The sequence below is a fragment of the Grammomys surdaster genome, unplaced genomic scaffold, assembly GCF_004785775.1.
Source record: "Grammomys surdaster isolate TR1022 unplaced genomic scaffold, NIH_TR_1.0 61, whole genome shotgun sequence".
Taxonomy (NCBI): domain Eukaryota; kingdom Metazoa; phylum Chordata; class Mammalia; order Rodentia; family Muridae; genus Grammomys; species Grammomys surdaster.
Window position 1 is genome coordinate 4,610,727 of NW_021604563.1, and position 14,736 is coordinate 4,625,462.

General features: G+C 32.7%; 1 protein-coding gene across 1 annotated transcript in view; it reads right to left on the reverse strand.

The window, feature by feature from the left end:
* The window catches only part of Diaph2 (diaphanous related formin 2), a 658,778-nt gene that overhangs the window by 441,464 nt on the left and 202,578 nt on the right, over positions 1–14,736 (reverse strand). Inside the window, exons 16-17 of the mRNA XM_028781865.1 lie at positions 10,922–11,233; positions 9,118–9,232 (exon numbers count right to left, since the gene is read on the reverse strand). Coding sequence (XP_028637698.1) covers positions 9,118–9,232; positions 10,922–11,233 — 427 coding nt within the window. The remainder of the gene's footprint in view (positions 1–9,117; positions 9,233–10,921; positions 11,234–14,736) is intronic.

Genomic DNA, 14,736 nt, shown 5'->3' on the forward strand with positions numbered 1-14,736 from the left:
TGACGGGGTTGAAGACTTACAGTATCATAGCCAACCCAGGCTATTTACTTTGAGAGGATAGATTTGAGAGAATGGTTTTCAGCTGACATTCATTCTAAAGTTAGGTTTAGAACTAAGTCTTTTAGTTAGGAGAGATGACAAAGGTTCTGTTTAGTCAACAAAATGATGGACTAGGTACTAGGTCTATCTTGTACCTTACTGATACAAATTGGTGTACTTATGCTCTATTGTATTTTGAGAGAAAGGTTTGTTTTTATTTTAACAGAAAGGGTGATATGTAGGAGGAGCTAAGGTGGAAGGAGTAAGGAGAGGAAGAGGAGGAGTTGGGAGAGGAGGAGAAAAAAGAAAGAGGAGGAGCTAGAGAGGGAAGAGATGTAGGAGGATGGAGAACAACACAGGTATGGAGAGCACTCATGGGGAACAACTTATAAACTTATAATTAGGTTAGGTAATTGGGATACAACTCTCTCTGTATGGGCATCTTGTTATTAAGCATTATCAAACATATAAAGCCTTTGATTAATCTATAAGAATTAGAGTCTCATTCTCTTATTGGGCCCGCATGGATGGCGGAATGATTTGGGCAATCTCCTGCCTTGTGGAGACAGCATGGAAGATTGGCAGAGCCATATCTCACGCTGGCATCTAGTGGGTGGCAGGTCTGCAGGGCGCATGTGGCCTCAGGCCAAGAAACATGGCAGCTGAGCTAGGCAGAACCACTGCAGCTTAGATAGTTGGCCTGAGCCAGAGGCCATTTTAAATAATTACCTCAACATTATACTTTATATTTCTTCAAACAACAATAACATGAAATGGAAATTTCTTTGAATCTGAACAACAAACTACCAAAGAAACAGTTTCTTCAGGAAAGTTTTCTATATTTAATAGAGAATCAACCATACAATTTTAAACTGTTTTTTAGCTACAATGTGTTAGTATATTCCAGTAACCTCACCAGTAGTTAATGAAGGCAGATCATGAATTTCATGGTAGCCTGAGTTATAAGGTGAGATCTAAATTGGAACTAATAGGATGTCTCCATCATTAAAAGTATAAGCTGCTATTCCAGAAAACCCAGGTACTATAGCAAGAACCCTCATGACAGAACACAACTGTCTGGAAGTTCCAGAGAATGAGACCACCTTCTGGCATCTGCATACAATAGTGTGCAGACATTCATTCAGGCAAAATACCTATTCACACAAAATAAAAATAAATCTTGAAGAAAAAACCCTCAAAAGCCAAAACAAATTAGTGTAGGCTAAACCAATAAAAGCAACTTTTAAAAATAAAAATATTAAAGGCAATTATAATACTGCAAAGCAATATATGGAGGTTCTTTAAAATACAAATGTAAAAATATAAAATTAAAAGTCTACAAATGGGTTGAAACATTAACTCTTGAAAATATAAATGTGCACATTACATTAAAAGAAAACTGGAAGCAAAGCTTTAATCAGATTTCTAGTGCTCAATAAGTGATAAGAAAGATTTTTGTGGAGACACATTTGGTTACATATATATGTAAAATATACATGAATATGCCATTTTTACTAGTGACTAAATATGAGCAATATGAATATAGTCATAAGCAAAAACTGTAATTCTTTTGATTATTTACTCAACAGACTTGTCAGAGGCTCTGGTATAGTCCAAAAAAATTAAAACAAACAAGCAAAAGAGGTATTTACCTGCCTTTCTGAAAGAATTAGTTCAGTAATGAAGGACACAAAATAATAACATCGATACAGTGAAGACTATACTAGTAGAAGTGTCACACGATAAGTTATAGGCAAAATGAAAAAGTGACACAGAAAGTTCATAGAAAGAGATTTTTATAACAGCATCCAATCCAAGAACTAGGAAGAGTTAAAATGCAAATTGCTTAGAAGTTAATGAGATGATTTTAAGACCTTTAAGAAGAAAACAAATAATCAGTACAATGTTCTTCACATGTGAATGCCATGAACACAACAGTAGAGTCAGTGAAATGAACTGAGGTTTAGCAAGGAAAAAATACCATGATACTGTATGGTATCCTGAAGCTCAAAACTTGGTTAAAAACGGCCAGGATTCCTGATAGTTTAAAATAATAAATTAAGGTAGGTGTGTGTGTGTGTGTGTGTGTGTGGTGTGTGCATGTGTTTGTATTCTCTTATTTTTCAGTCCAGAGGATAGCCAGGATCTCATGCATGCCAGACAGAGCTACATCCCAACCACTAAATGTGGGTTCTACTGATCTGTTAATTGTAGGGGTTATGAGTGATATGCAAGTCTACTTAACCTAATAATAATAATTGAATATATTAAAATGACTTCAACATGATATGGCTCTATAGTGCATTAATCTCTTATATCTATAAAGTAATATTTAAAAGTTAAAATTTTTGATTGTATATATTATTTCCCATATAATATCTGAAGTGTTTTATAATAAATATATAATGACGCATTTACCTTATAAACATATTGGAAAATATTTTAGCATAACAATGGTAATAATAAAATATATTGGGCACAATTTAAGGTCACTAGAAAACTGTTATACTCACATATTGTTGATTACTGTATTTAAGAGAAATAAATAAATTTAAATTCATCAAAATGGACTGATTATGTATTAGGTCTATTAGGTATTATGTATATTCAATGTATCTCCCAGGTTGAATTTCTCTACTCTAACTTATATATACTTTGCCAAATCCAGAAACTGCTTGCTCCTATTTCTTATACAAGATACAGTGTAAGATTCTTTTAATATATATAAAGTTCCATAATATCGTGGAGCTTTGAATAAAATTGTTAAAATTCATATGTAATTTAATGTAATTTATTTAATAATACAAATATAGGTAGAATAATGATTCAAAACAAGTGGCATTTTTTCATTTACAAACATTATCAAAAGAACACCTATTATTGTGCTTAGTTCATACACTGTTTAGAATTCAAAAACCAGGGAAAGATCTAGCTCATATCTCAAAAAGAAAATAAAGCAATGCAAAGCATCTATAATGTTATGAGGTTAACTTTAAAAGTTTCAAATAAAAATTAATTTCTTACTTTATGTATATATCCACTGAGTATTAATAAACCATCATTGGTTAAATAATGCCACAAAATTAGATTCTTCCATTAATGAAAAAAACAGAACCAAAATCATCACACCATTTTATTAGTGACTATTCCATGGAAATAATGAAAAAAGAAAAAAAAACTTAGTTATAGGAAAAAGAAATTTATTTTCTTCAGAGAATAATTTACTACTTGTTACCTCTGGTTCCTGCTCTGAAGAAGTGTCTTTAGTGCGAGGGTAATAGGATGACACATTTCACAAGATAATACAATATAAAGGTACTACATCATTAACTGTGTGAAAAAGAGCTCTGTTAAACTATTCAACAAAATGAACAAATTACTAAGGGCAGAAAAGTCATTAAAACTCATTGCTCTAACATAGGGAAGTCATTAACAACAAACCTTGGCTCAAAATCACATTCTTCTCACTTATTACCTACAAAATCAAGACCTATTCCTATAAAACAATAAGCCATATAGAGGTGAAATGACGACTAAATAAAATATGGATTCACAAAACCACAGCTATTGAGACATATGAGATGTTACATTATCATACTATTGTTATAATAATTACTGTTATTAGTGGTAGTCATTGTAGTGATGGTGTTAATACCAGAAATATTAAAGTCTATATTGCAATCCATAAGGTCAGCTATTTTAAAATCCCCTTGCTGAGAATGCAGAAGGTAGTCTAACTCAACATCTCTGTAAAGAATGACAGAATTTCTGTCTCTGAAAATCTCTAATGTTAAAAAATGACAGTAAAAAAGGTTTGCATGCCATCCCAAATTGAAACTCCTAGTGAGTTAAAAATGGGATACCAGTGTTAAGGAAACAATGATAATCAAATTACAGAAACCTAAAGAATGAATAAATAACAAAGTCATGGATTAAAGATAGGATTTAAAAGGGACTGGATGTTAATGTTGAGAATGTTCCCCTAAAATTCACATGTTAAAATCTGAGATTCAAGGAGATGGTACTAGAGATGCAGCATCTGGGAGAAGACCCCAGAAAGAAACCTTAGTCCTTCCACCATGTAAGAAAACATGTGAAGGTATCCTCTACAATGTTCTTCCATCTCCAGAACTGGAAGAAATGTGTGGCAGTATGATGACAAATTGTTTGTTAGGACACCATTACTCTGTAGACATATTAACACTATTATATAAAGTTTGTACACGATGAGACTGACAGCTCATTATTGTAAAGCCAATTGGACAATATTCTGTATTATGAAAATGGACATAAATTAGATTTTACCATTCTTTTGTCATTCCAATTCTTCAATAAATATAGAAATGTGTGTTAAGAAATAAAGCAACATTAAATATTATCAGGGCTAGCCAGCCAAATTCAAAGTTGAAATTTCAATTTAAAATGTCTTTTAGAAGAAAATTAAATAATTGTACATACATATATCATCAAACTATGTTCTGTGAAAATCTGATATTTCAACAAGTATTAAAAGTGAAATTCATCTGTATTTAAATATCTATAAAACCTCATTTTTTAGTTATTAGTAAACCTAAGGAACATTGTAAAATATATTATCAACAAAGCTGTTTTATTAACCTCATGTTTATTTCTTACATTACCTCTAAGCAGCATTAAAACCAAAGAAATTGCTTACAACTTCCAAACACACACTATCTTTGTTCTTCCTAAAGCCTCTAGAGAACCCTAGAAATTCTAATTAGAATTACCAGTTATAAGCTACACATTTCATTATTATTTCATTTTTAGTTAATATAAACAATCATTACTTTAACTCTTATGTAATATTATTATTATCTATAATTACTGCAGTTTTGTAAAGGCAAAATAACACTATCAATAAGTCTGCATGTTTATATATCTCCAAATATCATCTAACTGAATAAAATATAACTAGAAAACATACAAATTCCAATCGTTACATATATGTATATTCTGAAAGACTCCAGCACTCCGAAAGTCTAATGCAGCTGCTCTCCTGTTCATAAGATACTTATATAAATGTAATGTTTATAATTCCTTAATGCAGATAACATGTTGAGTTACATTTTTGTCACTTCAATATGATGGCCTATAAGAACATAAATGTCATATTGAAGAAAATACATGATTTGAAAACTAGGAGAGTGCTTACAGATAATAAAAGAATTCATACTATTCAAGAATATCACTGTATCTTGCCCAGGCTAGTAATGTTCATTCACAATTTGCAAGATCAATCATTCAAACAAATTAAGATCATGAATTAAGATTCTCACTGAAAATATCATGCCAAAAATGAAAAGGAATCTGACTCCAGAAGACTCATCCTCTAGGAAGAGGAGTGTTATACACACTTCATAATTTTTGTATGACCTCTTTGTTAGTTATTAACAATGCTATAAATACTAATTGGGGATAGAATAAGAATTTCTTTCCAAGTCGGGCAAAACTTTTTATAAACTCATGTCTTCATTCTTATATTTCATCGGAGTCTCTTATTGTGAGCAAATGTTCTGACCTAAAGACAAGCTTTATAGCAAATGGTTCTGCTCACATTAACGCAAAAAGAGCAAACCAACACTCTTGACTGTGAAGTTCTCACAAAGTCTCCTCACTCCACAGCCAACAGCTGCTGCATGTGCTCTCAGCACAGTATGCACTTCTCTTCTCCCCACTGTTAAGTTAATAGGAGACCAGAGACTTGAAGCTGGCTCTAAAATTCCAGTTCAACCTAATTAATATCTATACGTTTGTAATAACCAGCTGAATTTGCACCAATAACAAAGGGTCGCTTTGATCACAGAATGGCCAAAGAAGGCCCACATCTCCATGTGAAAAGTCGCCTGATTTCTGTTTTTCTATCTAAGCTTAGCATAAAAATGAATGCTGACCCTGAGTGTCACAAACTTCACGAGAAATTCTTTGTTCAAATAAATTCAGTTAAGTTTCAGTCATCTAAATTTTTAATACTTTACTAATGATATTCCTTATCCAGAAAGACTTCTTTCCATCTTTCCCTATTGAAACTGTACTGAAATGTTCATAGCACCAGCCCTGTATTATTCATTTTATTCCAATTCTACATTAGCTGTATTCTATGTTCCCACAGCTTTTGAATAAATGTTCAATATTCTAACATTTACTCCAACCTGACAAAATATGGTTATCTCCCTACCTTAGTCAATAGACCATGAATTAGTTTTCTGCTGCAAGGTGAAAATAATCAGTTCTTTCCCATGCACATACTAGGTATTTTACAAACCAATTAAATAAAATGAGATAATCCTAAAAGAGAAATAAACTGCTTTTTAGTGGAAGATTAAAAATAATAGTCCCTAAAACTCAAAGAATAAGGGGTTCAGTCAGAAAATATAATTTTGTGGAATTTTTTACATATTAAATATTTACAAATCTAAATATTATAGATATTAAAATAGGTACATTAAAGCTTTGTTCTATTTAGCAACTCTCAGCTACTTTGAATTTTTAAACATTCACTTGACAATACAGACCAGTAATGCTTTATAGCGCATTAAGTGAAAATGGAGACATGCGCTCTCCAAAGGCCTTACACTAGGGGGTAGTTCTCAAAAGGTTATGGAACACTGAATCTAACAGCCTTGGAAATAGGTCTGAGAAACAACATGTTGGTGGCTCATTCCAGAATGGTGCTGATTGAGCTGCCATGAGCAGTAGAATGGAGAAGAAAGTGGTACCCTAAAGCTGTGAGAGCCAGGGCAGGACAGCTTAAGTTTGCTGGAGCCAGAACCTCCTGCTGATTTCTTACTAAGCCTGCCATCTATTGACCAAATAATGAATCAAGGCACTGTGAATGTCAAAGAATTTCAACTAGGAACTTCAACAGGAAGACAATCAATATTTAAGAGGGTTAGTTAAAGCATCAGTGTTGGGTCACCATAATTTGTTTTGTCTATTGCATCCAGTGTACAGGATGTTCTATGATATTTAACTGATCCTGAAACGTCCCTTCAGAAATAAATCAATGATGCCAAAGGGTTCCATTGACTTCATATATACATAAATACTCAAAATTAACAAAAAATGAGTAATGCTGCAGAGAAATTTGAAGAATTACACTTAAAGGGAATGTGAGAGGCAGCTTTCACAGCAGTGAGTGCATGATTTGAATAATTTTGTTTGGTTTATTCTGGTTTGATTCGGTTTTGGCAGGAGCATTACTTCTTTTCTAACTGATTAGCTCTAGTGAGTACCAATGGAAGGACAGGAAATTTTCTTACTAAACAAACATTTGTAGAAACTGTCAGTAACAAAAAAAAGCACACACACATACCCACCATTGGATAAGTAAATGAGAAAACCTAATGAACATTTAAGTGTCTGTTAGATACCAAACAGTGAGGATACCAGGTACTGAAATATATATAAGCTGATTTCATTTTCCTACCTAGTTAAACATTAGTCTATTCGCATTATGGATGAGGTAATTCAGTCAGTGAAAGTTGCTCTTATTATAATTGAGGAACGTAGATGTAATTCTGTTCAACAGCCTTTTTCAAGTAGGCTACACATTGCATTACCATTATTAACTTACATTGAAATGGGTTGATTTTAAAAGAAATCAAACACACACACACACACATGCTATTGAACATACACACACCCCAGTCTACCTCTGTTTCTAATCTTACTATCCTCATTTGTAAAATACAGAATATAGGCTTACTTAGTCATTTGTATAAATGAGGCTAGGTGTAATTTATAAAATATGTTTCACGTAGAATTCAACACAAATGCCAAACAGCAATGTTTCACGTAAAAATATTCAAAGAAAAAAAGCGAGAAAACTCAAGAAAAATATGGGCAAAGGTTTAAAAAAAAAGACTGAGTATCTAATTATCCAAAATACATAATATCAGAAAACTTTCAGCTTTTGAATTTCGTTATTAAATTTTGCAATATTTACATATACAAAATATGACATCTTGAGGAGAAGACACAAGTTTAAACAAGAGACTTGTTTATGTTTCCTATATACATCTGAAAAAAAACAACTATATGGATACTTTGTTATAGGCATTAATAAGTGGTACTAAAAGAGAAATTTTACATTGGAAGATGACCATAGCAAATAAGAAAAAAATAAAAGATGTAATAATTGTTTAAATGTAAAAGTTCTTCTGAACACTTTAATCACTACAGATCTCCCTGATCTATCTGCCATTATATTTCTCCAAATTAACGACATAATGAATCAGATGAATGGCAAAGATACTCATTTAAATATATATATATATGTATAATATAATAATAATAATATAATATTATATATATGTATATATAATATTCCCCATTATTAGTTGTAAAGACTGATTTACACAATGCAATGTCTACATTTGACTAAATTATCACATATGCAATAACTACAAAAATCAATATGACAAAATCAATAAAATATAAAAGACCATAATGACTCATTGTGAGTCTTACATATTAACGGAATGGCATGTGTGACATACTTAGATGTTAAAGGTATGATCTTAAAGAAGAAATGCTATCATCAAGTCCACAACTATATTTTCTGAGGATCAGATTTAAACATTAATTCAGAACATACTCTTATAATAGAAACTAGGAGATTTCCAGGAAAATAAGGTTGATACACAATATACAATTAAAAATACATAAAGTATAACACCAGTCTTAGTCCATTACCATCCATATAGTTCAGAGATATCAGTGTTCCATGATGCAAATTTATGTTACATGGGAAATTTACAAAGTAATCTCCTGTTTCTCAGTAAAGTAGCTATTTTATTAGGTATAGCATACATATTAAATAAATAATGGTAAAATGTATACTTTAAGTTAACTAATTATATTTATGCAAAACAAAATTCTAATGAGAATGTTTTTTGGTTACAGAGTAAACTGTAGCTAAAACTTGAATATATTTATGTTTGAACCTGTTTACTGTGAGACAACAATACATTCATAGTTCCTTAGCACATTTTATCAGAGAAATGAATTCCAATATACCAGGCACAAGAATTAATAATGTGTAAAAATAAAAAGTACCTTTCATCTGGGAAGGAAATGTCAAGGCCAGTTTTGCAAATAGATCTGGATTTTCATACTTCTCTTCTTTAATTTTTAGCCAAACACAGTTTTCAGATAATTCTTTAGGCTCAATCTAACATAAAAATAACACTGATAAGTTTTGTGTTGTGACCTCCTATTTAATTTTTCAACAACTTACCTTTGTTCCTCTCTCCACTAAATCAATTTCAAATATATAAAATTACACTCAAACATGTTCAGATAAACACATACAATTCTGTTGTTATACAGAAAAGCTACCTAAGGCAAAGAGTACACTACATATGAAAATGTCTAGTGAAAAAAACCTCAACACAGTATAGTATATTCTTCTTCAACTTATATATATTATTCTTATACCTAGTTTTAAAACAATATTTTATATAACAAGCATTAAATTTTATTGCGTAATTTTAATGCATGTACAATAAATTCATTGCTTCCATTTAATCTTCCCAAAAACGTCTTATGCACCCATTTATTTGAGTTCCTGTATCCCTACAATATTAAAGTATAAAATCAAAAGAAAAAAGGAAACCTTAACATTCTGTAAGAACAAAAGTACCAAAGATAACATGATATTAAAAAACAATCCTATTGCAAAATTGAAAATACTTAATATTTACAATGATAAACCTATGATATTATTTTCATTTCATCATATTTGGATATTTTATTTATTTACATTTCACATGTCATCCTCTTTCCCCATTTCCCCTCCCTAGACACCCCCTATCTCATTCCCCTCTCCTCCTTTTTGTTTTTATACCATTTTAATTAAATGCAAGTATTAAGATCAGTTCTAGGTTGAGGAACTAGCAATACAATAGATGCAAATAGTCAAGGAACAAACAAGACAATAAATACAAATAGTCAAAGAACAAGCAAGGCATTAAACCCAATTCAGTGAACACTCCCATGATCACTGTTTCTAAAGGCTTATCAGGATGACCAAAATATATGAGCCAACTACCCTATCCAAGCCCAAATTCATTTCATGTCTAAAGCCTACTTCCATGTTCTAGCCTAAGTTTTATATTCCTGCCTAAAATTCTTTGTTCTAGCCTAATAGATTCCTGCCTGAAAATACTTCTTTGTTCTACTCTAATATCATATTCCTGTCTGAAGCCTACTTCCTTGTCCTTGGCCAATGTCAGATTCTTGCCAAGTAGCCCCAAAAGCTCTCCACCTCTTCCCCTTATTTTTTATTTCATAAACAAGACTGAGCCTGTCTTAGGTCATTCTGACAAGAATGGCTTCCTTACCCATCGTGGAATATGCATTATCAAAAGCAATGCACTTATGTCTTAGGTTGGTAAGGCTGTGTGCAGAATCTTACTCATCCTTGGCTTGCCAGCCTGTTAATTTAATAACTCTGTCTGGGAGTTCATTTTCAGGTTCAAGCCATGCACTTTGGCTGCCAACATGGTGATGTTGTTAAAGACAAGCTTTCACATGATGGACAGGAATAAAAGTATTCCCAGGATAAAAAGAGCTAGCATGATCAAGCTATATATGCAATTCTTGAAGCTTGACCAAAATAGAAATACTGACCTCAGGCCATAATTTTCGACATGACTTTCCATTGTTGCTAGTATATTTTTCAAAGTATTTGTAAGTTATCTTGGTCATACATTTCAAGGTGAACATAAAATGGTAAACCCACAGGGGAAAGCAATAATGCCAGTAATCACCATCTTTACACCACCTGATGCTGACTCACAGCAACCCATTTCTCTGACACTGTCAATCACTGAAAAAGGCCCTCAAGATATAGTCTTACCTTGGACCAGTTGATTCTTTTCATGGATACTTCAGGCTTATATAATTTTTTCTGCTTCATTCCATATGGTAGCTCAATTAGTCCTGGTAGGGGAGGAAGAATTCCTCCAGGGGGTGGTGGTGGAGGAGGTACTCCAAACAAAGGTGGTGGTGGGGGTGGAACACCAGGCATCCCACGTAATGGTGGGGGTGGAGGAGGAACTACTCCTGGAAGTGGAGGTGGTGGTGGTGGTAGAGGAGGTGGTGGTGGGCATGGTCCTGCACCTGGTAGTGGAGGTGGTGGAGGTGGGCCAGGAATTGCAGATGGAGTTCCCTGAAACAAAACAAGTTTAATGCTTATAAGAAAATATAACACAAAGAGTGTGTGTGTGTGTGTGTGTGTGTGTGTGTGTGTGTGTGTATGTGTATATATATATATATACATATACATATATATACTTTAGGTGTTCTGGGCTTAAGACTGTATTTCCTTTTTTAAGCTTTCCAGATTATCCAGTTTATCAGAACCTATAATTAAGATATTTTTGACATATAATGTATAATTCAGATAATGACTGTTTCTACTAATATATTAAGAGAGGGAAAGTATGCAGTTTCTACGATTCTGGGGGAAAGTCTGACATAACGAAACAACAGCTTCCACTATAAATATAGCCAAAAATGTACAGCATAATGCATAGACTAGAAGATTACAGTTTGAATAAAGTATGACAAGGTCATGGATTCAAATCCTTTGGGTATCAGTTAGGCTTATAGAAAGTATTTCGCAGTACCACTAATTTAACTGTCTTCAAAAACTAATGGTTAATATTAAGTTCTATCCATTTGCATACCAATATAAGTATATGAACATTTTACATCTAACACTCCTTTTTTCTTGTAATGTAAATAGGACATTTGATCACATCTTTCGCTCAATGCTTATGAGGAAAACAAATGCAAAAAACCTTAAATCAAGGCTGAGGATATAGCTCATTCACTAGAGTTCTTTCATTACATGGGGAATCCTTAGGTTTGATCCTCAGCCCAATAAATAAATACATACATACACAAATGGATGGATGGATGGATAGACAGACAGATAATCAAAAATACAACAACCAGACAGTCAGACAGAGAGACAGATTATCAAAGATACCAAGGTGTAAAACAAGATGATTTCAGATAAGGCCATCCTCTGCTAGATAGGTAGCTAGAGCCATGGACCCATCCATGTATATACTCTTTGGTTTGTGGCTTAGTCCCTGGGAGCTCTAGGGGTTCCATTAATTGATTTTGCTGATCTCCCTATGGGGTTCCAATCCACTGCAACTCCTTAAGTCCTCCTAGTGTGAGAGGAGTACCCTCTCAGAGGCAAAGGGGAGGGGTTATAATTTGAAGGGTTTGCAGAGGTGAAACAGTAGGGGAAACATTTGAAATGTAAATAAGTAAAATAACCATCAGAAAAAGAACAAAAACAGAAAATATGATGGAAAGATTTGAACTCTCCTTGAAGCTGTGTGTTTCCAAGTAGGCTTGTATAGAAGTATCAATATAGTAGATGCTGGTGAAGATGTTTTAGGGGCATAGCTGCCAAATCCAAATTCTGATTGGATTTTATTTTATTTTTATTTAATCTATAGACAAAATGAAAGTTTGAAAAGCAAAAAACAAAATGAAACAAAAAAAAACCAAAAAAAGCAAAACCAAAAGAAACAAACAAACAAAAAAACCAAAACTGAGGATTTATATTTTCATGTGGTTCTCTTTCTACACTACTCTCTTATTGTAAAACATCACTGAAACAATGGTTCCCTTTACAAAATGAACGTGAAAGTATTTCAAAGAAATTAGTAACAATTAGCAGACATTTTTGTAATCAAAATATTACATTTGTTTAATTGAAATTTCATGGTATGGCAAATACTTTTTTCTTTTTAAGTAGGAAGAAGTCTTTTTATCTTGGTGAATATAAAATTTCTACTTGGACAATTTCCTGTCCCAGTTATATTATGAAGTACCTTTCAGAATAAAAAAGTATTAACCAAATTGTGATAAGAATTTTATTTATAAAATTTATTTTTAAATTTTTCATTTATTATTAGATATGATTGAAGAATTATGTCCTATATAATGATCAAATTTTATTCATATGCATAAATGTATATGCTTATATGTTCACATATATAAATAAATGTACATATATTTGGATACTCAAAAATGCCTTGCCACTCCTAGAATGAAATTCTTTCCAGAAAATCCAGAGAAATTACACTAAGCTGTAAAACTCTGATTTTTACTCTTATGTAAGATTAATGAAATTATTAGAGAAATTCAGTCTTAGAAAATTGGTACTTTATTCAACAAGCATTTTGGAAAATGAAGTTTGTCTGAATACTTGAGATGTACAATTTATTTTGCCTCTTTTCACTTAAAAATTAATGCAGAAGGGAAATGTAAATATTCAATAAACATTTTTTAAAGGAGCCAATATTTTTCCTCTATTAAATATAAGTCATTTGTAAAAATCACAACCACAAATTCCTTAAAGTCAATAAGACTGGAGGTATAGATTAGGAGGAGTACTGATCACCATATAAATGGACCTAAAAAAAAAAGTACAAGTTCATAGGGTTTTAACTCAAGTAAATATTTGCTTTACAAGCCTCTCAATATCAAGTCATATTATTTACTTATTTCTTCATTTAATAACTAGGAGTCAAACAATCAGACTGGAGTTTAATACAGTATAGCAGTTGCTACGGCTTGTTAGGACAGGACAGCACAATCGGGACTACACAGAAAGTTTCACACCACCCTGCGTCGAAGAGTGAGAGAGTGTCTCAAGAAAAAGAAGAGGAGGAGGAGGAGAAAGAGGAAAGAGAGGAGGACTAAGAGGGGGAGGAGGAGGAAAAAGGAGAAACAAAAAAAGCTTCATCATGATGAGATGAGTGCTAGCATAAGGTAGCTTTTCTAACAGACAAAACAACCATAGAAGGTACTATACTCAGGCAAGCAAAGCAATACATCCCTTTAATACTCATGCTCAGGAGACAGATCCAGATGGCTTTCTGTAAGTGCAAGGTCAGCCTGGACTACACACAGAGTTTCAGGCTAGCCAGGACTACAAATTGAGTCCCTGTCTCAAAAATAAAAATGAAAACAACAAAAGATACTATGGTCAAATGAGTCAGGAAAGTGGCATGAGTTAGAGAGGATTCTTCAGTGTAGGATATCTCACACTATTTAACAGCCTACCACATTTTGCAAATATCCATGAACTTAATGTTTAACCAATTTAGTAGACTATGGGACACTTTGTGAAAATCATTAAAATATCTATAACCATTATGTGAGAAAGTTGGCAGAATGAAAAGTATAGAGCCAGTAAGTTAGAGATCTAATGGAATGAAAGGAGATTTAACAGCAGCAGAGGTTGTTGTAGTTAAAAGAACAGTCAGAATCTAGGCTGCAATGAGAGTAAAGTATAAAGCAGACCCTGCCAGAAGCTTTTAATATTTCTGATGAGGAGATTTTGTTTAATCCCAGATGCAACATGAAAGCATTATACACAATAAATACTTTGATAATAATAATTGGAACAATGTTCTATGAGGAATAATTCTCCATTGACATGAAACGTGAACTTGAGGAGGAAAAGACTACAGGCAGGAAGAAAAAAGAGGAGACAAATATAATAGCTCAGGCAAAATGTAATGGAAGTAGACCCAAAAGGAGTTTGGTTTGATGAAGAGGTGAAAAAGTCACAGGAAGAATTTAAATAAAACAAGAACTAGCATCCTTTTTCAGGAAAAGGTCAAGCAAAACATTCAAACT